At 41.5% G+C, this 27306-nt stretch overlaps 1 protein-coding gene across 1 annotated transcript; it reads right to left on the reverse strand.

Moving 5' to 3' along the window:
- Window positions 1-1324: 1324 nt before the first annotated feature.
- htr7c (5-hydroxytryptamine (serotonin) receptor 7c) lies at window positions 1325-26989 on the reverse strand. Its single transcript, XM_086112524.1, has 2 exons — window positions 26265-26989; window positions 1325-3301 (listed from the first exon to the last, which is right to left on the reverse strand). The coding sequence occupies exons 1-2, from the start codon at window positions 26720-26722 to the stop codon at window positions 2563-2565; spliced, it is 1197 nt and encodes a 398-aa protein (XP_085968650.1). The 5' UTR covers window positions 26723-26989; the 3' UTR covers window positions 1325-2562.
- Window positions 26990-27306: the final 317 nt, after the last annotated feature.

Below are 27306 nucleotides of genomic sequence, written 5' to 3' on the forward strand. Positions count from 1 at the left end.
ATTAAGCCCATTTGTGAGTTACCTGAGACGAGACCATCATTATGCCAGTGTTCATACTTTTTGTGACATTTTTGTTTGATTGGATGCTGTCATTTTTATATCAAAATCATCTTTATTGGCCAAGTATGTAGAACACACAAGGAATTTGTCTCCAGTAGTGCAGGCAATAATGTGCAACTACGATAAACAAGGACATGACAAATACTGTAAAATGAGTGCCTTGGGAAACACTGCAGTCGAAAGAATGGTCTTGTTTCACAACGAAGCTTTCTCACAATGCAATTAGCTTCAAACTAAGCCGAGTGACAGTCTTTTGTATTATGTTTCATCATACAAAACATCGAACGATACAATACAATGCAACCACTATTTCAGAACTCCCAGTAGAAAACTGATGATCCTAAAGTAGCATTGACGAACTGTGTTTTAATGATGACGGAAACATGGTTAAAATAATTGTGATGGACTGACAACTAACGGACTAGGCCGGTCAGAAATAATGGCGGAATGATGATGACAAACTGGCACACCGGCTACTGACGAATGCCGGGCAAATTGCCCATTTCTGTTTTTCACTTGAAATTAATTTGATAACGCCCGTGCAAATATGTTTGCTCACTTGAAAAGTGAAAAGCTACAAACTAAAGGTGCTATCTCCTGAGTTGTTAAATGCATCTAGATGGAAATGCTATGAAATAAAAGCTGGAATAATAAACTGATATTCATATTTTGATCTGGAACCCAAATGTCTTCAGTCTACAATAAAAACAAAGGACGTGACCTTGCTGTTCCAATACTTTTGGAGGGGACTGTATGATCCTCAATCATGGTCATCTTACAACAGATTGCTCTTGTTTTGGTTCTGAATATGGAGATGGGATTCAGCTGCTGCTCAGTGGAGGAGCACATTAATTCTCGTGAGATACAAAGCAGTGGCCCGCTCCTAAACCTTAAAAGAAAATCCTCACTTTTAACAAAAAGCTTTGACACAGTCATCGACAACACATACTGCATCACACTACTTCCTTGCTCTGTCTGTGTAATACAAAATTGTTTCATCAAGAAACTAGCAGACAGCTCTCACCCACCTGCCGATGAATAAAATATTTAGTTTCAGGCAAACAAAATATGAAGGGCAGTTCTCATGTGTAAACATTGTCAAAAACTTCTGGAAAGGCTTCGAGCAAGCCTTTAGGTGTGCCTTTGAATGGACAAATCGGTCATCTCATAGAGTGATTAACTTTGTATGAAGGGAATCTTGTTTAAGATGAAGAAAAACCGTGAGGGAATAACAACAGAACATATCGCCTTTGTCGAGTGTGTCTGCAGTTTGAGGAGGCTGCGGGGGTAATCTTGTCTAACTGAATCAAAATAATGAGGATTGGCCAGGACTACAGTGACATTATAAGAAGGGAATTCTTTATTTACAAAATTAAAACTGTAGATGAGTTGCCACTGAACATAATGTCAAAGTGTTGAAAGCAGGCAATTGCAGTTGGAGATCCGCTTGATTGAAAAAGAGCTGTTGATTACAAAAAATATATATATTGAATCACATCAGCCTGGAGGTAATGAACTGCATTGTCAAAAGTCGAGGTAGAATCGGCATACACTGTTTTGACTGATGTCATGTGACACAAGTTTGAACGAGTCACCACAGACTTGTAAGGTCGGTGTTGCCTGATGACGGTTCATCTCACAGAAAAAGGGAAGGGACACTGTTGACTACCATTGGAGCAGTCTCTGGATCATATTGTCTCTTAGAGTGAAAAGTTTACTTGTTTTATCAAGGTCAGCAAGACAACTGTGGTGTGAAAAATAACAGCCGTGGAAAAACTCAAAACAGATTTGTGTCAATTGAAGTAGGTGACAGTGTGAAACGTGAAACACTTATGTTGACGTTGGAAAAATCTAAAAGTAGCACGTACGACAGATCTTTCAAGCACACACCATCAACTATACATATTTTCACTGGTATAATCCATGTCATCTTTCATCACCACAGTATAAAATAGTGTGAAACATTTTTCATGATTTTTTTTTCTCATTTATTCAGTGAGACAAGCACTTTGAAACTAGGACTTCCAAGAGAAGCGATGCGGGGGATACATAAGTACACAGGAATTGTTCAACAGAAGAACTTTTATACCTTGCGTTTGACCAAGGTTCCTTATTGAACATAATTTTTGCAGTATACATAAATCGATGAGCCTCCATTATCTCAGGAGAGTACAAGATGCTTGATTGTGTAACACAGCTCGTGTCACCCAACAAAAAATGCACAAAGGTAGTGTCACCTTGAATATTTCACAAAGTTCATTTTCTTTCCAAAAATAGCATAAGTGAGTCTCGGCCTCTCTCTCTCTCTTATACACACACACACTCTGTCTATCTGCCTTTGCAGTGGGACCAGAGACGTACCAACAGTGACTCACATTCTGTCAGAATGTATTTTATCTACAGTCCTGCTGCATACATGCCACAATCCACGAGGTACACCAGTACAAGCGCAGGGCCGCCGCGTCTCACTCCCTGTGAGTCAATGTCGGCTGCAAAACTTCCTTAAACCTTGAGGGCTTCATGCACGCCCACCGCTGACAGACGGCGGTTGATGTTTCGATATCTGCAGCGAAGAAGGTCACGATAAGTGGAGCGTAGGTCTCGATTGAAGAAGGCATAGATGAAGGGGTTCATTAGGGAGTTAGCATAACCTAACCAGAGCAGCGTGCGCTCCAGCCAGATGGGCACACAGCTGCACTCTACCCCACAGATAAAGGGCCTTGCAGTGGACAGGATGAAGAACGGCAGCCAACACACAGTGAAGACCCCCACAATAACCCCCAGAGTTGTGGCCGCTTTCTGCTCCCGTTTGAAAATGGAGATGTTTCTCCTTTCGCGGTTCAGCAGTCGGGAAAGGGAAACACACTCCTCTGCCACACCAGGAGGCTTTAAGCCCTGCATTCGTAGCGCTTCATTAGTCACTGTTTCCAGGCGCTCTCGGCGAGAAAAGTCAGTGAAGCGGTGTTTGGCACCACTTTTGCGGGCTGCCCGGAAGATTTTGTAATACATGAACAGCATTACCAGCATCGGGATGTAGAAGGCTACGGCTGTGGAATAGATGGTGTAGCCAAAGTCTTGGCTGATGAGGCACACGCCGGCTGTGTGGACATTTTTGGCCCAGCCACAGAAGGGGGGCAGAGTGATGGATGCTGACACCAACCACACGCCCAAGATCATCTTTGCCATCAGCTGACCATTTTGTCGCGCTGGGTAGGTTAGGGGCCGCGTAATCCCCAGGTACCTGTGAGAGGGACACAAAAACAGCATTACAAGAAAGGACCTTGTGGGCACAATGGCTTGTCACTGTGGTGGTATCCTCAAATGTTTTGGTGCCATATACTGCATGTTTTGGACTCCGTATTAGAGGCTAAAAGTTTCATAGTTAATACAGAACAGAGATTGCAACATAAAAATACAGTAGATTGCAAACTGCAGAAAACATGGAATTTTGGTCGACCACATTTGAAAACAATCTACCCCGATGTTTGATTGATGTTTTGGAAGTTTTATTTAAAACATACATGACCACAAAAATAAAATACAAAAATTGTCAATATAAATATCCAATTCTGAAACACCATGTATTGCTGTTCAGAAATGCAGTAGGAAGTTAAATCGTATTCAATCCTACCCATTCTCTCCTACATTAAGAAATATCTAACAAGAAGTGAAATCTGAAAGGTATAAATATTTAATACATGTCCTTTATTATTTGCATAATCTAAAAAAAAAAATAGCCATACACAAAAACAGTATAACTTTTACATCCTCACCAAACATACCCATATCCTGTGTGCAGCATGTTTTGTATACATTCATTCATACTGGTACTGGGTTATGTTTGGACATTGCTTTAATTCTTCATTTATACTGTTCCACAGTTTCGAACTGCAATTTGACCATCATCAACTTTGTTCTAATGTTTTGAATTTGTGATGAGCCCTTCAAAGGCAATTCATTTCCCCATTCTGGAAAAAAAAGATTTCTTTTACCTTTCTATTGTGAGGTCGCTTGTTTTAATTTTAAAGAAAGATAAAAGATAATATGCGAGGTTCATTCTAAATCCAAACGCATCACAAATATTATCCATCTATCCATTTTTTAATCCGCTTATCTTCACGAGGGTCGCGGGGGTGCTGGAGCCTACCCCAGCTGTCTTCGGGCAGTAGGCGGGATACACCCTGGACTGGTTGCCAGCCAATCGCAGGGTACACGTAGAAGAACAACCACTCGCACTCACAATCACACCTCGAGACAATTTAGAGTGTTCCATGAGCTTGCCATGTATGTTTTTGCCACGGTAGTAAACCGGAGTACGCGGAAACATCCTATGCAGGCACGGGGAGAACATGCAAACTCCACACACAAAGGCCAGAGCTGGAATCAAACGCTGCACCTCTGCACTCTGAGGCAGACGTGCTGACCAACCTAACAAACGTTAATATTGCACAATTGTTGACGGAAGAGAAAATGGAAGATTCAACATAAAACGTATCAAACAATAAGATACAATACTGTCGTTTTCCTGGTCTGTGACATCCTTAAATGGGATATTTACTTTTCACTGACAGTGATGTTTAACTTTTGCGGTGTAAGAACATCCAGTACATGAACCATATTGGGTCATGAAAAGGCACAGACAATGATTCTGGTGTCTCGTAATAACCTCTATGGGGGTACATTTGTGTATGTCAAATATTGGGGGAGAGAAATGCACTCTTGCTGCATGTCTTTTTCTGGTAGGTCACATCCAGTTTGCTCCAAGATCCTTGGTATCTAACTTAGGATATTAATTCTTCCATTTTGAAGGTCAAAGTATTCTGTCATCTTCTGGAAGAAAAATGCTGAAATTTACTGCAAGTGGTGTGTGAAACACTAATCATGCCCTTTCAAACAAAACAGTTTCAATAAGTGCTCATGCCAGGACGCACTGTTATTCTGTGACTTGGGAGGAATACTGTATAGCTGCTCAGGAGAGAGCTATCAATCAAGTAATCAGCTTGAATCGAATAGCAGATGAAGAAGTGTGAAAAAAAAATGCGAGAAAGCTTGTAAAAATAGCTCCTATATTCACAAAATGCTAAGACTGTGTAGAGCAGCTCTCTGTGTTTTGGCAGCATGCCTGCAACATTTTTCATTCTACTTCAGAATCAAATCAGTATATTTAGGTTTATTTATGTTTACGTTTTGTGTGGTATGTGCTCTGGTTTAACAGACGAAGCTTTCGGGAGCATGAGACAATCCGCCAGTGAGCAGCATGCATCAGCAGTGTACAAATCGAATTAAACTCCTGGTTAGATTTGCTTTATCCATGGTTTTTATATGTGAAATTTTTGACAGTTTAAAAGGAAGTTATGAGTATTTTTTTTTTGTAATGATTCGATTATTCTGACATTGTATTGAGCCCTTGTAACTCGAACTATCAAGTAAGCTGTGATGATGAACGAAATTTCAAACAAATGTATTAAACTTGCATTAAAATTCAAAAAGAGTTACTAATGTAAAAACAGCAACAATTCTTGTTGGTGAGGTGTTTCGGGCTGGCCTGGGAACGCCTTGGGATCCCCCTGGGAAGAGCTGGAAAAAGTGGCTGGGAAGAGGGAAATTTGGGCTTTCCTGCTAAATCTGATCGATGGACCAACGATGAACCATATTTACGATGTCATATCTACTAATGGATGACTTTTTGATGATTAATGATAAAAATGTTCACAAGCGAGAGCACGCACAGCTTGTTCACCGGGTCTCATTCACTTCAATGAGAGGTTGGGGGAACAGCAGAGCAAAGACTTGCCATTCCCCCCTCCTGACCGATTGTGGCCCCCGCTTCTCGGCTTAGCATACACAAACCGAGTAGATGAAGCCCAGGCATTAAGAATGTTATGCCTGAGCGACTCCGAGCAGCAGGTCAGCAGTGGGTAGTGCTCCTCAGCAGCCAAACACACAAGCGAGGTGATGAGGGTCTGTATGCCAAATAAGACAGGAATGAAGCTGTCTGTGTTCCGTCCCACAACGGCGCAAATGGCCATCTAATTTCATTGATGGGCTTACCTGCGAAAAAAAATTAAATCCAACCATGATCCATTTGACTGCACCTTGCGCTAGACTTCCGCTGGGTGCAAAAATATGGCCCAAAATCTGATGTCCCATATTCAGCTTTTCATGTCGAATACCCAAATGTATGCAGTCTAAAGCGCGAATAAAGAAACTGGCCACACTGTTTCAATACTTTTGGAGGGGAGATGATTTATGGATTATGTTGTCATTGAAGGAGATTAATTTACACTATGATGATGCAACATCAGGAAATTGAGAGCTTATTATCTTGTTCAACGATATTTTTAATGTAGCCACAGAGAGTCAAACCCTCAACCCGCAAAGTTGTGGGTTGAGAGAAACTCATTCAACATACCAAGCCAAGCTGAGTGACACACGCAGGCAGTCACAGTGACACACAGACCGAAAAAAAGTGGGTTTTTTGGTGTCTCAGGAGGATTCGAGACATATTAATGCAGAAGCCTCGGGGATTCTGCTGTCACAGACCAACAGCGTGGCCAAACTAATGGAGAATGTCATTACTTCCACTGAACTACCAGCTAGGGCACAGTGAAGTAAATTATTTTCTGCACCATAACACTGTAATCGGCCAGACTGTGCAACAGCATCCTGTCTCTAGGGGTATCTCTCAAACCTTTTATGTCTGAAAGGGAATGCGCAGTGAAATATTTACCGAGCTGTGGTTGGTTTAGGTGTCAGTGTGGTAAATTTAGAACAGCGAAAAGAGGAAGAGGGCAGTGAGGAAGTCCATTTACTTTTTCCCCACAGAAGCTTTCCACTCATGTTTTTATCTTTAGACTTCCAGTGGCAATGAGGGAGATCTAAAATATGCTTTTGAAAATGAGAAGTGGCCCACATTTTCTGGGAGGGATTTCATGCTTTGTTTGTCGAACATTAAATGTTTTGAGATTGATGAAAACACCCCACTGTTACTGTCACTTCTTCCTCTAAATAGATAGCAGATCCTTACTTATATTTGTTCCACAGCCATTAAAATTTTATTCGCCATATCATGTCCTAATATGAGATTTTCCATACATGTTCTGATGTAGTTTATACATTTTACAATGTGTATTTACAATGAACTGCTTTTTACTGCAGACACATGGACATACATATTATATATGTATTCATATTGCATACAGCTCTTCTGTTCAATCTCAAAATAAGCATCGGAAGCAGTTATTCTCTACAGATCAATTTACTTATCCATCAAATAATTGGACTAAATTCGTGTACACAGATTTTGCTGTCATTCCTCCTTTTCGATGAAGAAAGGAAGTTTATATTTTATAGTCTTTCTAGTGAGGCATACCACCTGTCCTGTAAACACTCCTATAAGCCTTTTACTGGCTCTCACAGCAATAGAGATGACTATTAGTGCCACAATGATGGGTGCAATCTAAAAACCATTGCGAACCACTGTCAGCATGGTCTCCACAAAGCAAATATTGCACAGGTCCCGCAGCCTTTGCAGAATCGAGTGGAATGGAAAAGAATGAAGCAGAATAACTGAATTGGATGGTTGATGTATAGTAACAAAGCAAACCGGGTTGTCATACATCATTTTAAATATGATGATTTTTATACTGTTAAAGGAGCCAATTAAGACTAAAGCCGTACAAGTCAAGTTTTTCTTCAAAAAACTTGCTATGTCACCACCCTGGCCTGTCAGTCTAGGAACATTCAGAGCACTACATAAGGCTGGCTGAGATCCATTAGGGGGGCACCTTTCCCAGGGTTGAGCCAACTCTCAGTGAGAATGACATACGGTACTTGTTAGATAGTGATTAGGTATTTAAAAGAGCAATGGCTACAGAAATGGGTGGTTGACTGAAATGTAATTATTGTAACCAATGGTACCGGTAATGAAATTACCACGCCTAGTCGGTGACAACACAGGATGCAAGCACTTGACTTGTTTCTTCACCTCCTCCATTGGTCAAGAAATATATGACTGTATGAACTGTATACTGTACAAACAAGAAGCTCTTCAAGTGTACTTGTGGTGGTCGGAATGAAAAATATACAGTATATCCCTAGGTAGGCAATTTACAAACTTTTGCCGGTCCATCATTTCTTCTCCATCACTGGTCTGGGCACATGACTTTATTATTATTTTTTTTTTTGGGGAGCCAAATCAAACTATAATCGTCTTGTCGGTTCGTCTGTCATTTTATTTTAACACCGCTTCCGCCATCGCTTCCATCAATAAATTTCATTGGTCTGCCAGTTACAATCTTACCTCCTTATCCATCATTATGTTTACTGCCCGTGCTTGCGTGACCTTCACTCAGTTGGATCAGTATGATCAATGTTATTAGACTGTTGTCACAGCTGTGTTTACTTGCCTGTAATGCTACGCTATTTGCCAGTCCATCTTTCAAACTGGCGTGTGTGGAGATGAATCTGTGGAATGTACAAATGTGCTCTGCAAGCTGAGTAACGATGAATTATTTTCTTTTTCTTGCTACACGGAGCAAAGATAAATATCAGAATAAGCTCTTGCAATGAAAATCATGTCATCATTCAGAGTTTGTTTGGTGTGAGCAAACAGTTCTCAGACAGGGACACAGATTCCATCTCCATATTTAATATACTGATTTATGGCATCTGGTGTCAAATCAATGTGTGTTTAAAGTGTACATTTCTTTACTGTCTTCGGTTTATGTAATCAGCCAAATGAAAGTTAATTTTTGGACTGCACATTTCTCTATTCGTGGTTTACACAGTGTCCATCTGATTTTACTACATTCCAGTGCAAAGTATGGCAACAATAATAGAAACATTGTTGAAAACGTCAACACTCAAAACTGTTTTTTTTTTGTATTTGTAAATACAGACATCTTGAAGCTGTTGTGTTGGATCTATAATAATAATAATAATATCCATTCATCCATTTTCCGATCCGCTTTATCCTCACAGGGGTCATGGGGGGGGGGGTGCTGGAGCCTATCCCAGCTGTATTATAATAATAATAATAATAAGACTGTGATTGGCTGGACACCAGTATAGGTGTCCCAGACCTACTGCCCGAAGACAGCTGAGATTGGCTCTAGCATGTCCGCAACCCTTGTGAGGATAAGCGGATTAGAAAATGGATGGATGGATGGATGGATAATAACAATGATGGATTTTATTGGCACCTTTCAAGGCACTCAAGGTACAACAAAATTAAAAGCCTGTAATATAAAATAGCAGGACATAAAACAATTAAAATGGCAAGTGATACGAGCAACATTAAAGTAAATAAGCAATCTGCAATCAGTGTGTTTTGAGACTACGGTAGTTTTAAAAAGGGATAATGAGTCTGTGTTATGGATGTCAAATGGTAGTGAGTTCCAAAGACAACTGGCAGAACGGCTGAGGGCTCTGTCCCCGACAATGTTCAAACGGGCAGAAGGAACGGAGAGGTGGAGAGAGGACAAAGATTTGAGGGAATGAGGGTGTGCACCAATGTCAAGGAGCAAGGTTATTTATGGCTTTGGAAGCACATAGCAGTATTTTATATTGAAAATATATACTGGACTGGATCTAATTAGAATGCTCAATTGATAAGAAAATGCATAACCACACTTGAAATGTAAATGTATTGCAATGATATATGTTTCTGAGTGAGTCGGGAAAAACATATATATAAATATATTTATAAATAAAAGGTATTATCTACCCATCCATTTTCTACACTGCTTATCCTTTTATCCAGCAACTCCCCGTGAATCTCTTCAGGATAAGTGGTGTTGAAGATGGATGGATGGATGGATGGCTTATCCAGTTCAGAGGTATAGGTGAACTGGAGCCTATCTCGGCTGACTTCGGGCCAGAAGCGGACTGCATCCCAGTTTGGTGGCCAGTCAGTTGCAGGACATATAAAGGCAACCATTCATACTGTCACTGAGTGAGAACTGTCCTGCGAATGTACTACTACACAATCGGTGACTCTAAACTGTTTTCGATTACCGGTATATACTGCTACTGCTACGATCTCAAAGTCTTAGTTCACCAACAGACCAGCTTTGCACAAATATACAGGGTGACTTGAAAAGAATAAGCTAAAACCAGCACACGATATTTAAAAAATGAAAAACTATTGAAAACGGTCGCTTGGACACAAGTATCGTACATTCAAGTTTGTGTTTCATGTTTTAGAAGTGCTTCTTGTGGCCACCACCGGCAGCACAGACAACATCAAGCTGACATGAGTATTCATTCATCCCAAATGTGCCTCAGGGTGTCGCAGTCCAACGTTTTGATTGCAGTTGTTATTCGATCTTTCGTGTCATTGATGTTTGCTGGAAATGGTGTAACTTTATCTTTAACACACCGCCGCAGGAATAAGTCACACACATATTTCATCTTGTGGGAGCATGTTAAAGACAAAGTTTATGTTCCACCACTTCCGGCAAATATCAGTGACATGAAAGATACAATAAACGGCTGCAATCAACACGGTGGACTGCGACGTCCCAAGATACGTTTGGGAGGAATTGTCATATCGGCTGCCGGCGGTGGCCACATTAAGCACCTGTAAAACGTGAAATAAAACTTTTTTTTACGTACAATGTGTGTCCAAGCTAGAGTTGTCTGTTGTTTTTATTTTTTAAATATTGCATGATGATTTTGCCTTATTCTTTTTGAATCACCCTCTGTACAAAAACAATCTCCACAAAACTTGGCAGCGGAATGGCGAATGAAGTAGAATAACCACTCACATATCAACAAATATTTCAGTCCATTTGATTTTCTTCCACTCAACCCCAGAATCACATTGGCATCCCTTGCCTGTTCTTCATCCTCTATAAAACACAAAGGATGAATTGACAAAGAAAAAGACAATCAACCCCAAATACAAAGCTCTGTGCATTGCTTTCAATCGTTGAGCCTTAGTGGAGTTCTGCGCTCTGCTTATCCGCCTGAGTTTAACACTGCTCACAAAGGGTTAAGGGGATTTGACTTTCAGGTTAAATATCAGGATGAACTTAAAATGCACCATATCCTTAACAGCTGAACGTAAAGTGACCTTCTGAAAACTTGTGAATGCATGTGTCCAACTGATCAATGTTTCAGTAGTTTTTGCACAATTTGCTGTTCTCTAACAAGGAGATGCACGGCTGAATTCATTGCAGGTGTTTGATCACGAATCGACTAATACATTTCCTGCCCCAGTTAGAATTGGTATTTCAACAGTTCTGTTCATAAGGCTGTTCTCAATTTGACATAATAAGATCAAGACAACACATAACAGTTGATCATCAATATCTCTGGATTCGAACAGTGGCTCCTCTTGTTGCATGTTGTCTTGAGAGGGAGGAAATTTCAACAATAAAGTTGTACTTGACTTGAACAGGATATCTTCAGTGGGAAATGGTCACCGTGATTAGAGTGTTGCAACGTCCCTGAATAATCTGGATAGGGGTGTGTGTTTTTTAGAATATATTTTTAAAAAAAAATTTAATCAGATGCCATCGCTGATGGTGTAGTGGTACACTCGCCTGACTTGTACACAGGCAGTGTGGAATCGGTGCCCACTCAGTGATGGTGTGGATGAGGGTGTCAACGGTTGTTTGTTTTTACGACTGGCGACCAGTTCAGTGTGTTTTCCGCCTTCCGTCTGAAGTCAGCTATAGGCTCCAGCACCCCATGCGACCCTGTTTAGCCTAAGCGGTGTTGACAATGGATGGATGGACATTAATCAGATATCTCGGCGGAGGCTGTTAGAATTGTGAGCACAAGAAGCATGTGACTCTGGTGCCGCATAACAGATAAGAGTTTTGAGGTGGCTCGTTGTGGTGTACAATAACCGTTAAGTCATTGTGACTTCTCATTAAGAGTAAAAAAACTTTTAAAAAAAACCAGCACAAATATCACAATCAGTGGCATCCCCGAGCCAATGTGACGCCCAAGGGAAGACTTGGTGCCCCACTTCATCGAGGATCAACTCGATTAACTCAAGAGTTAATTCAATGCAGGGGACACACAGGTCATCTTTCAGGTAAAAAAAAAAAGCAACAAAAATGGAGCGTTCCCTTTTCATGTGAGTCCACGTGAGTTTCTTTGCCTCTGTTTGTCAGCCCGTGGCTGATGTTTTTGTTTATCCTGTGTTACTACATTTTAAAAAATGTCTATCTGAGGGACATTTCAGGACCTCAATCATCGTTTGAAGTCCTCCTTCATGACACTTTCTGTTTCCGACGAACTGCCATTTCTCAAGAAAGCCGTGCATTAGAGTACCCAAACAGACCCGGAAGCGTCTTTGTAACTTGACGTTCTATATATATGTAGTGCCCTCCACAATTATTGGCACCGCTGGTTGAGATGTGTTAAAAGCCTGAAAATAAATTCCATTTAATTGCAGACGCATACTCTCATAGTGACAATTGTAAAATCTTTAGTAGGACCGCCTTTATAGGTGAAAGGTATTAACACAGTTTGTTGCTCTTTGCTGAACTGTGATAACCACCAGGCCCGTAACATTATATCATCTTCATAGAAAATGTCAGTAAAACAACAGGTTAAATAAAAGCACAGAGTTCTGCATTTCTCAGAGGTTGTACTCCAATCCTCAGCGTCCTTGTGCTGTGCCATAAAGTGATGACTTAAGGCTGCTATTTCAACCATACTAACTCCTGGCTAGTTGCCTCTCCGATCCTTTGCTCAACATTTTTCCTTAAAGGTCAGAAGTAAATTGGCCAGACATGTTGCTCTAAGCCGATTTAGCTTTCAAAGCTAAATCAAATTTTTATTTAAGAAACAAACCAAAAGTAATGTGACAAAAAAGGAGGAGTACTTTGCAACGCCACTCTTACATTATCATGACAGGGGAACAGGGGAAGACGTCCTTGCTAGGTCCTGCTTATTCGCCTGTGGCACAAATGCTTTATTCAAAGACACATCATTATTCAGCTATGACTGTCTTTAATGGATTTGGTGATTTAGTGTCAGCTTGCAAAGTTATAAGGGATTGTAGTTCCTTGCAGGAAAATGTAGTATTAATGGATGAATCAACATTTACATTTATTCTTTGAACTTTCCTCTGAGGCACTGGCATGAACTTTCATATTTAAGATGAATTTTTGCTGCGGATGAAAAGCTGTGGCTACAGTGAGGACTGGGACCAAGCATGAGTGCAAGCAGCAAACTAGCAAATAATTGATGGTCCCCATTATAGATACATAATCAATACTTTTAAATCAGTGGTTCCCAACCTTTTTTGTCGTGTGTACTCCGGAACCTTTTGTCATATCATGAGTACATCCACTTGTACGTCTGGATAATTCTCCAAAGTAGAATGTAGCACGTCCATTTTTCCGAACCGCTTGATCCTCACTAGGGTCGCGGGGGGTGCCGGAGCCTATCCCAGCCGTCTCCGGGCAGTAGGCGGGGGACACCCTGAATCAGTTGCCAGCCAATCGCAGGGCACACAGAGACGAACAACCATCCACGCCCACACTCACACCTAGGGACAATTTAGAGCATCCAATCAGCCTGCCACGCATGTTTTTGGAATGTGGGAGGAAACCGGAGCACCCGGAGAAAACCCACGCAGGCCCGGGGAGAACATGCAAACTCCACACAGGGAGGCCGGAGCTGGAATCGAACCCGGTACCTCTGCACTGTGAAGCCGACGGAATGTAGCACGTCAAACTATTAAATGAAAGTCACGTGATTTTTGTCTCCTTAATTTTTATTTCATTCTCAGCCATTGCCTTCAATTGAACTCAAATTAAAAATAAAAATAAGTAATGCTGCCGAATGAACCTGCGCTTTTTATATAAAACTCTAACCACAAACATAAGATTTACCACAAAAACAGTGAGCGCCTTTGAATAATTGAGCATCAGGAACAAATCACTTAACAAGAAGAATATTCAGACTCACTATAGCAGTTTTACTTTCTTTTCATCAATCATATGAGCTTCAGTCAGACTCTTAAATTGTGAAACCTGTGACACAGGTTTTTGTCTCCTTGGGGAAAGAGGATGTAGCGCACAAGTATGCCATTTTATTGCCAGTCTTATGAAATGACTGAAAATACTTGCTTATCATCTTGGAAATTAATTCTTAAATGTTTCCATGTACCCTCTCCACCATAAATTTACCACAAATGTTGCTTCCAAAACACTCTAATTGTATAACACTTCCAAGCATCTCTCAAACATTGATGTACCCCTAAAAAATAGAGCAAAGAAACTAGCGCAGCACCTGTATCAACAATTCTTTTATAGAAGATGAAGAATTACTGTGGCGGTGTAAAACAATAAAAATGTAACCGCACTGCAAAGTGCAGGGGTTACATCAATGCTGCCTCTGCTGATCGGAAACTACACTGCTTCAGAGGCCGCTGGATCTGTCATAGCAGTTAGTGCTTGAATGACCAGCGCTTTGGTGTTAAGTGACCCGAAATCGCCGGATCCACAGAGACAACACAAACTCGGGGTCATAGATATCCATCCATCCATTTTCCGAACCGCTTGATCCTCACTCGGGTCGCGGGGGGTGCTGGAGCCTATCCCAGCCGTCTCCGGGCAGTAGGCGGGGGACACCCTGAATCAGTTGCCAGCCAATCGCAGGGCACACAGAGACGAACAACCATCCACGCCCACACTCACACCTAGGGACAATTTAGAGCATCCAATCAGCCTGCCATGCATGTTTTTGGAATCTGGGAGGAAACCGGAGCACCCGGAGAAAACCCACGCAGGCCCGGGGAGAACATGCAAACTCCACACAGGGAGGCCGGAGCTGGAATCGAACCCGGTACCTCTGCACTGTGAAGCCGACGTGCTAACCACTGGACTACCGGGCCGCCGGGTCATAGATAGGTTTAGTATATTCCACTGGTTTTTGATGCTGTGTTTAGTCTTAGTTTGGCAAAACCATTTGCACTCACAATCACACCTAGGTACAATTTAGAGTGTTCCATTAACCTGCCATGCATGTTTTTGGAATGTGGGAGGACAGCAGAGTACCCGGTAAAAATACACGCAGGCACAGGGAGAACATGCAAACTCCACACAGGAAGGCCGAGCTGGAATCAAACACTGCACCTCTGCAAGGTGAGGCGGGGTGCTGACCAGTCCCCCACCGTGCCAACCATTATCATCATTATCATCTTTAAAATATTTGGTTGGTTGGGGTTAACACACAGACACACGATCGGGGGTACAAGGCGGTCTCCAATTGCCAATGTTACATGTACGGCCAACGACATCATCTGCAAGGGTCGATTTTGCCGATTATCTGCTAATGTCATGCACCCATCCCATTGGGGATATTTCTGTTTCCGCAATGTTAAGCATGGCATAATCGGGTGCACTGCAGTTGCAACGCCCTCGTTTTGATGCAAATGAGGGATGGCACTAAGATTGCCCAGGAAAAGACTATTTCCATTCTACAATGCCCTTGATGTCCAATTCTACCAGTGCAAAGTCTAGCAAAATACCAAAACAAAGCAAAGTCCACCAATGCGAACAGTTAGACTGCACTTTGCGCAAGACTCAGCACGAACATAGAATCCATAACATATCTACCAATGAAGGGCGAATTTTATGTATCTCAATATATTTTCAGATGGAATGATTTGATTCAATTCAGTTCGATAATAAAATCCCATCTTTAAAAACAAAAGCAATCTTCTCATTCAAATCAGTTCTTATTACAGCCCCACTGACCCACTCACCCCTTATTTGGAATAATGAAACCCTGATTTGATTGATGTTTGCATGGTGGAGGTATGGAGCCAGAACACTGCCATTAGCTTTTGTCATTGAAAGTAAATATTGGCAAGGTTGAAAACGATGTCATGAAACTGGACTCGTTGGCAGTAAAAAATGATTCCATTATCCATTGAAATACTTTAATTGTCTGACATGATTTCATGAAAATATCTCAATAAATACGACTGTATTACAACACTGCAGCTACCCTTTGTAATGGAAATGCAGAATATGCGTAACCTATCAAATTCAAGAGAATTGTGCTGCTTGTAGAAAATGGAGCTTTGGCCCTATGAAAAATTGGGCCCTGTGTTTTCCATTAAAATATGCCTAATGTCCAGTAAGAAATTGGCTTGTTGCAGAATATAACTGAATACAAAACAGGTTTTCAGAAAGTGAAAGTAAATTTGAAGAGGTAGATCGTATTTTTTTCCTCTTGTAGGCTTGTGTGATGCAGAAAACAGCTCTCTTGCTTGTTTCAAATGCATGAAAATACTCTGACCCAGATTCAACAGCCTGTGCTCAAGACCCGAACAGCCAAATCACAGACATGAATAACCCAAAAAAGAAAAAAAAAATCCTATGTGAGATAGAGTTTGCCGTATACACCACGGGTGGCTCTGGTCTGGACTGCCATATCTAAATCCTCTTCTAATAGGATAAACAGAGCCAAAGTCAGAGCGTTTGTTCATAGATACTTCAGATGCATGCTAGATTAAGCAGTCATGCATGGATCACTGGTCATAAGATTTGTGTGACTGCATTCAAAATATTTTGATGCTTAGAAGTGTTCAGAGATGGTCTCAGCCAGCCATTATTAAAATAAAAGGGTCAAGACCTCAGTGAAGTATTTGGTGCAGATGACTTTGTCGGTATCCCCTGGGACAGGAATTCTGAGGAGTGACTCAAAACAAACAGCAAAATTTTAAAATAACAGTGTTGATGGGGATTATCGCTGTCTTTTAATTCATCCATTCATTTTCTGATGGGCTTGGCCTCTTATTCGTGTCGCAGGTGCAGCCTTTCTAAACTGACTTTGAGTACAGTACACCGTGAAAGAGCCATTCACAGGGGCTGCTTTTTTCTGACAAATGAAATTAAGCTGCACACTCAGTTAACCGTTATTGCTATACATTAACATAACGACAAGTAGAAGTGTGTGTTTCAAAATGTGATGGGTCTTGGTGACCACCAGGTGTAATCAAAAAACCAGACATCAACACGGTATTTATATGCAGTTGAGCTCACCAAATGATTGCATTACATTGATTAAAAACAGATTTAAATATACAGCACATGCAAACACTTGATTCTGACCTTGATCAACTCTTTAAAAGGTAGATTCACGCAACGAGACTATTCGATCGGAAATCAAATTACTCTTGCAAGTGCACGCTTCGATCAATCGGAAATCGGATTAGTCTTTCGAATGTTCCAGTTTCTGTGGCAGGACATCAAATTATACAGTCACAGGGTGGAAATCAATCCCACACTGGCTGTACCAAAATCAGATCTTTGTATCACTACACTATCAATGACCTGGAAGGAAAAGAAACATTTAAAGAGGGGTGGAAGATTGAGAAATCATCAGTTATTAACAGACACGGAGGAAATGAATGGAAAAGAATGAAACACCAAAACTGCATGTTTCTTTCCGTTCATTTCATTCTTCTCTGTCTCTATGACAGTGACAAATAAATAGATGTAAAAAAACAACAACAACAAAAACAAATAAAAAAATACAAATAAAGTAACCAGAATAAGTGCAGTAGTTTAACTCTTACATCAAACTTTGTTTAGGATAGAATGGTCCATGAGCAACCAATTAGAAATCCCAACAATTCCAAGAGAAGCTTAAACACATTCAACAATTTTGTTATGCCTTTGTGTCATGAGGACTAAACCAGCAAAGGCAGATCTCATTTGAACTAAAAATGTAAAGGGAATGTAAATACAAAATGTACCACATTAAGAAAAGTTTTGCGGAGGTAAACATAGTATGACCAGAAGATAAAATAAATTAATTCCAGTCGGTCCGACAAAATATATATTGTTTACAATGGTTGTATTGCTCCAATCTCTCCACGCCGAAGCCCCACGACACACAATTGTCCTCGGTTCCTACACCCCATCACAGAAGCTGCGGCCATCTGACGCTGGCCTGCTCTCCTTCCCTAACACCAGCCTGCAGACGTTCTGTGACCAAGCTTTCAATGCCAAAGGGGCCATATGTGTTAATGCGGCTCCGGTTAAAAAGCGCTATGAGTATCTTGGAAATAGAATAGCCAAAGCAATGTTTACCAATTTAGACCAAATCTTTTAAAATGTAAATTAGCTTTCAGCCATCAAGTCATGTAATCATGTTATCCTTTCTGATTTCAAATACAGAGCAACTTAAGAGGGTGAATCTTTGTCAATCTTTTTCAACGAATTCAGTAATGTGTTGCGTCTTGCATTATGTCGTAACGACACTTTGCCAGACCTCAGGTTTGGCGGGGTTGGCATCTGGGAGGGACATGAAATACATTAGGGGCCCAATTATTATTACCCTTCAGATAGTACTTACTTTACTTTGCTCCATATTTTTTAAATGATTCCATACTGTACTCTATTCAAGCAGCATTGCAACACGCAGTCAATAGTATAAAATTGTATCCTTTGCGACACCCGCACCAAGGTCATCATTTATGGTACATTTACACAGACCCTAACATAAATTTGTGTTCTTTTCATTAGCAGTTCAAGGTCCAGAACTAGCTCACACTTCTGAGCATATTGAATGTGACCTCACACCGCTAGAAATCATGTGCAAAGATCTTAGTGGCGCCAGAATGCTTCAACAACAAGCAATCTCACCATGGGCTCCGTTAATAAGCTGTTAATCACACAACTGTCGTGATTGAGAAACTCCTCGCAAGTCATCATCATTATAGCTGACAGTATGGAATAATTTTCCCACTTCGAGAAGAATGTTTGACATGACTTGAAAACAGAGTGGATCATTTTTGTCCTGTAACATCGAAAGGATTTGTGCTGCATATAGTTCGAGGTCAGTTCTGAGGTACCAATGATCAAACATCATACCACAATGTTGTATTCCCCACTGGAATACAAACTGCATTTCAATGCCAAAGATGAAATCCAAACTTTTCAGGTGCCGATTCCCAAGCAGAGACAGCACGCGTATACTTTGGAGGACCTGAACCTCTGTTTGTAGACATAATTCTTTTAAATATACACTAACCCGCCAAATATTTATGAAATGAATGCACACACACCAAGTTGCAATTAAACACGTGTGACACGTTAAAAAAAGAACAACTAAGAAACAATTACGTGCGATGGTATTTTTAGTCCCACAAGAACATGAAGCCAACACCAAGCCTATTATCCCTCTGATTTGTAACTGTCTGTTGGCCTATTGTTCAGTATTGACAAATAATGGATCCCATCATTGTAATGCCAAACTTGAAGCTTGATTTATGCAACACTAAAGTCACTCAGCACTTCACCCTTTTTATTCTTCCTGTCTCCGGAGATTGTTGAATACAGTAAATAGTGTGGCAAGTAGACAATAACAAAGGAAAACTGAGATCACTATCAGTCGGCCAGTTATTGATAATCCATCATCCTCCATGTCAACTTCCACAAGAGGCTGGAATGTTCCAATTCTGTTGTTGATTGTGGTGGAGCTGTCTACATGATTTCTTCATTTTATTAGAAGTAAAGGCTTTCATGACATATACTGTACGTACATAAACCCACTCAAGAGCAGTGTGTGATGTCGTTATGAGTAAAACTTAAGCTAAAAAAACAGTTGGCTGAGATTTTTAGCTCACACACATATAACATTTGAAAATCTTAAGTTCCTCTCTGTCTGGCGGCCAACAGCCGCAAACAATGCTGCAAACACAAAAATGTTGACCAAAAAGAAAGGTGCAAACAAAAAAAGACGAACACACACAAGAAAACTAAAAACACACACAAAAAAAACTCCATCCATCCCTCCATTTTCTGATCCGCTTTATCCTCACAAAGGACGTGGGGAGTGCTGGAGCCTATCCCAGCCGTCTTCAGGCAGTAGGCGGGTGACACCCTGAACCAGTTGCCAGCCAATCGCAGGGCCCACAGAGACGAACAACCATCCGCGCACACACTCAGACCTAGGGACAATTTCGAGTGTTCCATTAATCTGCCATGCATGTTTTTGGAATGTGGGAGGAAACCGGAGTACCCGGGGAAAACCCACACAGGCACGGGGAGAACATGCAAACTCCACACAAGGACGCGCTAACCACTCCTCACCGGGCCACCCCACAAAACAACTGCAAAACTAAAATGCTGTGCACTACAAACACAGGAATGTTTCCAAAAAAAAAAAACAATGCCGAAATGAACAATCTCAAGACAGAAATGCTGCAATCACGGGAACCAAGTAAAAGCATTTATTACAAATCACAAAACAAAAATGCTGCGGAAATCCAAAACACATCAACTCAAAAATGAGAAAGAAATGATGCAGGTGCACGACACCAAACGAAAGTTTGACAGGCCACCGCAGGACCAGTCCTATGAGACAAGATCCCCTGGAAGGACCTGAGCAGGATTGCCTGATTAGTAGATACTGTAATTCACCATCTTCTGGAGAAAATAAAAAATCCGTTTTACTTCATGTCTTTTTAAACATGTGTGTTAATCCGACATCAGTCCACACGAATGTAGACAGACATCTCCGGAATGTCATTAAAGTTAAAAGACTATTTTTGTTTTTGAATCTTTAAATTGACAGTGGTTAATTTAGTGATGAAGAATCTTACAACATAATATGTATGACCCTTCTGTTTCTATTATTTCCAATGGAAAAACTAAGATGTCTTGAAATAAGCAACCCAAAACAGATCATGTTCAACTTGAGAAGTTTCATTGTACGTGTTTTGGGTTTCTTTTTCATTTTCTATTTTGAAACCAATTTACACACACACCTTCTCCGAGCTCATATACAATCTGTCTTGGACTTCAGGTTATTTTGTACTAAAAGACGAATAGGTAGTCAGACAGAACACAAACAGCTGCCATTGGCAAGCAGGCCTTTTCAATGATCAACCAAATGTGAACTGTACTCTGACCATTTTTATTTCATGACCTCTGAAATATTTCCATTGACGGAAGTTTGCAAGTGAATGCCACAAGCTCCAAGGCATAAACGTAATGTTATTTAGTGACCTCTTTGAAGATGAAAACTGTAGTCGGCATGAAATAGACAGAAAGGTTTGTTGCATTAACTATGCTTGTGATCATGAGATTATTTCCTCACTAGAATACACACTCTTCACATTTTTCAAAGCATTCCAGCACAAGCATGAAGTGTCTTTGATCCGATCATGTTAGCCTTGCTGGAAACATCCAATCCTTCGCAAGGTGGAAGTTGGAAAGGAAAGTGCCTGAGAGCAGAACTTGGGCGTCACATTGCATTACCTGAGGATGTGTCAGCTATGTCAGGTCATGTGTGTGTGTGTGTGTGTGTTGCTGCGGGTGACTATTCCCCAGCTGCACTCTCTCTGCAGGGACAAACTTCCTCACCTCACAAATGTTTTAAAATGTGAACGTTTCCTGATTTCCCAATCGACAGTCAACTTTTCCAGTTAAGTGATGTTTTTTCCTCAATATCATCCAACCTATGAGGCAAGCTCCTTCATTCCTTCGGCCTGACTTTTCTTAGACATCCAAGGAACTACAGAAAAGCATCAACTCGTCCCACTCTTTTGAATAAATCATTCATGTTTGACTTTTAAATTATTGAATGTGGACATATTACTCACAGGGAAAGTAAAAAAGTGAAGCCAAAATACATTTTATCTCATTTGGGGAACAGGTCTGAATACATCTCAAGCTTTCGTAAAATTCATGCTTACGTTAATGCCTCATACCTTTCTCTTTATGAAGGAGACGAGCTTATGCTGTCGCAGAAAGAGTGATTTAAATTGCACGATGGAATTTTTAAAAACCTGCTATCATCTGTTGTTACATTTATCACTTGATTGACAAACAGGGCAGCCAGTCATGCATTTGATGCATGTCTCACTGTGCATGTGCATGCAATGGCAAAACTAGCAGTTTCCATTTTCTTTCGTCTACTCTAACAGAGTTGGAGGAGGATTTTTTTTTTTTTGTGGTGGGCTCCGTGGTTGGGTGTCTCTGACTTGCTGCAGAGCGGGCGGGCCAGGGGGCAGCGCATGATGTGCTTGGGCACACGTTGACCATTTTTCCCCGGTACTGGAGAAAAACTCTTAAACTCTTCCATGCCGCTTGGGATGGAAGAGTTGTCCACCTAACACTTGCATGAGGCCTGTGGCCCTCTGGTGGTGTGTCGCTTCTGCCAGTTGGTGTGATGGTGGTGGGGGACTGGGACAGTGACATGCTGGCCGGCTGTGGAGCTGCATTTTCTGCCCATTGATAACAACATGAAGTCCAAGGACCTTTCCAATATGACTGATGTGAATTGGGAGGTGTGTGCATGACTCGCTATCAGAAACTCCTCCAATATAGATCCCCTGGCTAATTCCATTCATCACAGTAAAATAAGGATAGAAAATATAGACGAATAGTGGTATTGCACAATATGAGTCCATGCAGTTATGCAAAGTACACAAATAAATAAATAAGGTACATCACTTGGACTTGATTTTATAAGTAGCTCGCAAAAGTGTGGACACCCCTAGAGTAGGGCCAACTTCTGTACGCGGTGATCGAACCGTCCAGCTCACATTGCCCCTCACACAGATGTTGAGCCCATTGGACGGGGCCCCACGTTAACCATGCAGGCTGTGCCCAGTCCCATGCAGGCCACCAAGTGCTTGCTATCAAGCCCCACCTCCAGGCCTGGCTCCGGATGGGGTGGTCCTTGTGACCCACGTACAGGCAAGGGTAAACATCTTCCAATGTTTGTAATCAAGTCCTGGCCATTCTTTGGCTCGGGCCCCAAATAACAAGCTGCGGCTCTGCGCCGAGCCAGCAAGCCAACTGACAACCAAAGTGTGACAAGCGGACCAACCATCGATGAAGAAGGCAGCTAGTCGCCACCGGAGCTGATGTGAATTGCACCACACATTGACCATCAACACTTCATAAGCACATTGCGGTAATATGCTTCAACTTCAGCAGAGTGACAGACTCACACATGACCGTGGCTCTCAAGCCTAATTGGTTAAGGGACCCACTAGGGCTGCTGCACTCCCCGCCTTTCAAGTTCCCCACTTGGTGCAGAACTGAAACATTTTACGAATCAGAAGGAAAACTAAAGCCCTTGATATAGCAGCACCCACTGTGGTGACTTTTTTTTTAATACAATCATTGTTACAGGCGTAACAATTAAAGCTCAGTGATTTCCGAAACATTTGACAGATGTGCGTTGTGCACATAAACACTCACTCGTTTTGGATTTCAAACTGTTGGATTGATTCACAAAATATGGATTTTTGACTCACAAATTGTGCTGTGAATCCGCTTACGTTGAGCCTTGATATGCCTTTCTGGCACAAATCTATGTAACATGTTGACTATTACGGTACATATATATTTGAAAGGTCTCAACTACATGCTTGATGCATTGCAACTCCATAACAATTAAAAAAACTGAATTGATAAAACTGGCAGTGTCAGCTGAGCATTTAAAAAAATGTAAAGTTGTGAAACTCTTGCCTTGGATTTCATTAGATGTGCATCATGATCTAATCTGATCTACCACGATATTATGATGATTTTTCAGATGACTTCATATATTTAATTCCGGCCACCTTCCAGTCTACAGCGTCGGCCTCACAGCAGAGGTGCAGGGTTCGATTCTGGCTCCGGCCTTCCCGTGTGGAGTTTGCATGTTCTCCCCATGCCTGCGTTGGTTTTCTCTGGGTGCTTCGGTTTCCTCCCACATTCCAAAAACATTGGTGGCAGGTTAATGGAAAACTTTAAATTGTCCCAAGGTGTGAGTGTGAGCGTGGAAGGTTGTTCTTTGTGTGCCCTGTGATAGGCTGGCAACCAGTTCGGGGTGTATCCCGCCTACTGCCCAAAGACAGCTGGGATAGGCTCCAGCATGCCCCAAGACTCTTGTGAGGATAAAGCAGATCAGAAAATGGATGGATGGATGGATCATGTAAGATCCTCAAACATTGTTCTGTTTGTTCATGTGAAAGTATCTTAATTACCCGAACGCCCTTTCAAGGCTTAGTGGGAAAAAAAAGACTTTATAAAAACAGGAAGGAACTCACAGAAGTATGATGTTTAAAATGTCATAAAATAATTTGACATCAATATCCACAATACAATATTTTTGTTAATGTGTCGCACCCTCATTGATGTTATCATCAATGTGTTTGTGTGGTTACATGATAACCATTATGGAACCCCTAGTTTTCCATTCTCCATGGATCTTCGTGGTATTATCTAGCTCTGATTGTGGACAGGGAAGGCCAGAGAAACTGAATTCCACCAGAGTGGTCTCTCGAAGAACATCATTGTAGGATTAAATATTTATTGGGTCTGTACACTAGGGGTCATGCTTCTGGCTCTATGATGCCAATGGCATTAACTTACTCGGTGAGACAGCCAACATACATTTCTTAAATCCTGACCAATCCACTCATCCAAAGCCGAATCCTGTAGCTTCATCTTTTATAAGTCTATGCAAGTCTTCTTTCATATTGACCGCAGCTATCCTATCACTCATCCCCCAGAATTTCCTCTCAGTCGTGCTTTGATTCATACAGTATGTTAACTCCACCCTTACTTGTTTCACCGTGAACACTTTGACAGAAACGGTTTTATTTCATTCTGGTCTGCTCAAGAAAAGCGGTGCGGACGCTTGAATTTTCCTGATAACAGACGTCAACTTGCTCAAAGTTTGTTTAGTGCTGGTTCTTCTTGTTTCATGTACTATTGAGCCTGATCACATGACCCGATATTCGCAATGAGAGGCCAGGTGTTCAAAACTGTGTAAATCCACTCATGCTAATGCTAAATGCATGCTGCATTGGGGTGTAAAAATGACCAAAATGTCTTCTACTGGGAAATGTATTTGTTATGATGTTAATTCTTTCCTTAATGTGAGGGTCATTAAATAAATACGGCTAATTTTTCATTTTAGGACTTCTAATACCGATAGAAGCTTACTTTTTTTTTTCAACGTAGTCTCCCAGCATTGTCACACACTTTTCCCATTTGTGCACAAGATTCCATATTCCCTCAGAGTAAAAAAATCTTTGGAATGATGTCTCAGCCAGTCGCTCACAACACTTTTGACTTCATCGTCACTTTTGAACTTCGTGCGTCTTGTGAACGCTTTTAAGGGACCAAACGGGTGAAAGTCTGAAGGGGCAAGGTCGAGGCTGTTAGGGGGATGAGGGAGCAGTTCCCAGCCCAGCTTGTTGGTGGTCTGCATCATTTGGGCTGCCTGCGTTTGTTCTTTATGTCTGCTTGATCTTGCCTCAGCAGTTCACAGTAGTTGAAAAAAAAAGTAAGATTCTATCTGTATTAGAAGTCCTGACACCGAAAAATTCAATTTATTTATTGAATGACACTCGTATAATGAGGGGAGCTCCTGCTCTGACTGAAGAGTAACTGTTCACAAATCTTCAGCATATTCAGCTCTGTGACTTTCATATACTCTGTGCACACAAGTCCTTTTGTTCACCCTCACATTTTCATTCAACAGTGTTATTAGATTTGATTTTAAATTTGGCTGAGAAAATCTTGGAGCACCACAGATTAAATACTGATATCTCGACCTTTTCATTACAGCCTTCATCAGGGAAGGCAGACTCATTTGTCACAAGCAGACCCAACATAACACTCCTCCAATAATTAGTGCTGAATGCAGCCCACCTATGCTGCACTTTTAGCCAGTTTAATAATCGAGTTGTTTTGGTGTTGATAAAACCTGCATTGCTGTAATCATTTAGGTGGGGGGGGGGGGATAGCCAACTTTATTGCACTCTATGTAAATTCAACCATCTAATTCTCAGTGCAATTTCAATCCTCAATATTAATTGGAAATGCCGATGAGCCATACAGTGTGTCCTGAGTACAAATGTAGGACAATGGTGTTTTTAAATCCTGCAGCTGATCCTAAATGCCTGATTAAACACTTCCCATGATTTGGTCAAGCAGATTAATTAAGTATGTCGTAAATTAATCACAGTGTGTGTGTGTGTGTGTGCGAATTTGTTAATCCAATGACTGTAACAAGTACAATATGATATGATCGCCAAATGCCCCGTAATTGGGTGGATTTCACTCACAGCTCAGTTGACACGGACGGATGAACTATTTACAATGTTAATTATAGCTCGTTGAAGTCAACGACCGTCGGTCTCTGTTCAAGTCGCATTTTAAAAGCAGGCGCGCGCATGTAAGCAATTTACGTTTCATGACACACAGTACCTGTCCACGCTGATCACACAGAGGGTCATGATGGAGGCAGTGCAGCACATTACATCCATGCCGATGAATATGTTGCAAAAGACCTCGCCAAAAAGCCACTTGCCACCGGTGAGGTCAGTCACTATAACAAATGGCATCACCACGATGGCCACTGACAGGTCAGCCACCGCTAAAGACACTAGGAGGTAGTTTGAAGGCTGCCTTAATTTCTTCACCACGCACACCGCGATCACGACCAGCGTGTTTCCCATCACGGTGACCGCTGTGATGATGGCCAGCATAACTCCGATGATGATCTTCGCCGGACGCCTGAAATTCAACAGCTGCTCCCCGCACGACTCATTCCGCATGGTTGTGGGTCCGATGTTCTGCAGGACGTTGTAAAAAAGCTGCCAGGTGCCATTGATAACTTCAGAAATGTCCTCCTTCTTGAGCTCAATACCTGAAGTGTTGAACATCACGACAACGCTGCTGAATGAAGTAAAGGGACGATTCGCCAGGGCACCCCAACGCGCATATTTGGATGTCTGTGACCTGCTTTCCGTCCGATGTAGTGCTTTTCACTTCGAACCAGATGCAGCTTCACTACATCAGGGCGGGCGCTTTTGGAGCAGAAGACAGTTTGGGGTACTGGTGGCTTCCGGTCAAAAGATTGTCCATCGAGCGGAGTGCAAGACCTTGTTCCACCTCCCCAGTCGTCAGTTAAACTCCACAGCAAAGCAATAGGAAAGAAAATGTGAAGAGATCCTGTCATGCGTTTTTGTAAATCACGTCACGAGCCACACTCGAAGCGCACCTCTCTCTCGCTCTCTCTCTCTCACACTGTGGAAATGATTCATATGATGGTGAAAGAGGGCGCTCCAAAAACAGATATGAAATTCTTTAGCCATGCCATTACAAAAGTGTACTGTTAATATAATAAAATTGGAATGTTTGTTAATTAACACTGCAAAGAGAGCGAGCCATTTTCAACACCTTAGATTGCGCAATAATTTGTCAAAAGAACACACGTGCGAACTGAGCTACTGTATATTAATCTGGT

The sequence above is a fragment of the Hippocampus guttulatus genome, chromosome 5, assembly GCF_054856545.1.
Source record: "Hippocampus guttulatus isolate MCC_2025c chromosome 5, RoL_Hgut_1.0, whole genome shotgun sequence".
Classification (NCBI taxonomy): Eukaryota; Metazoa; Chordata; class Actinopteri; order Syngnathiformes; family Syngnathidae; genus Hippocampus; species Hippocampus guttulatus.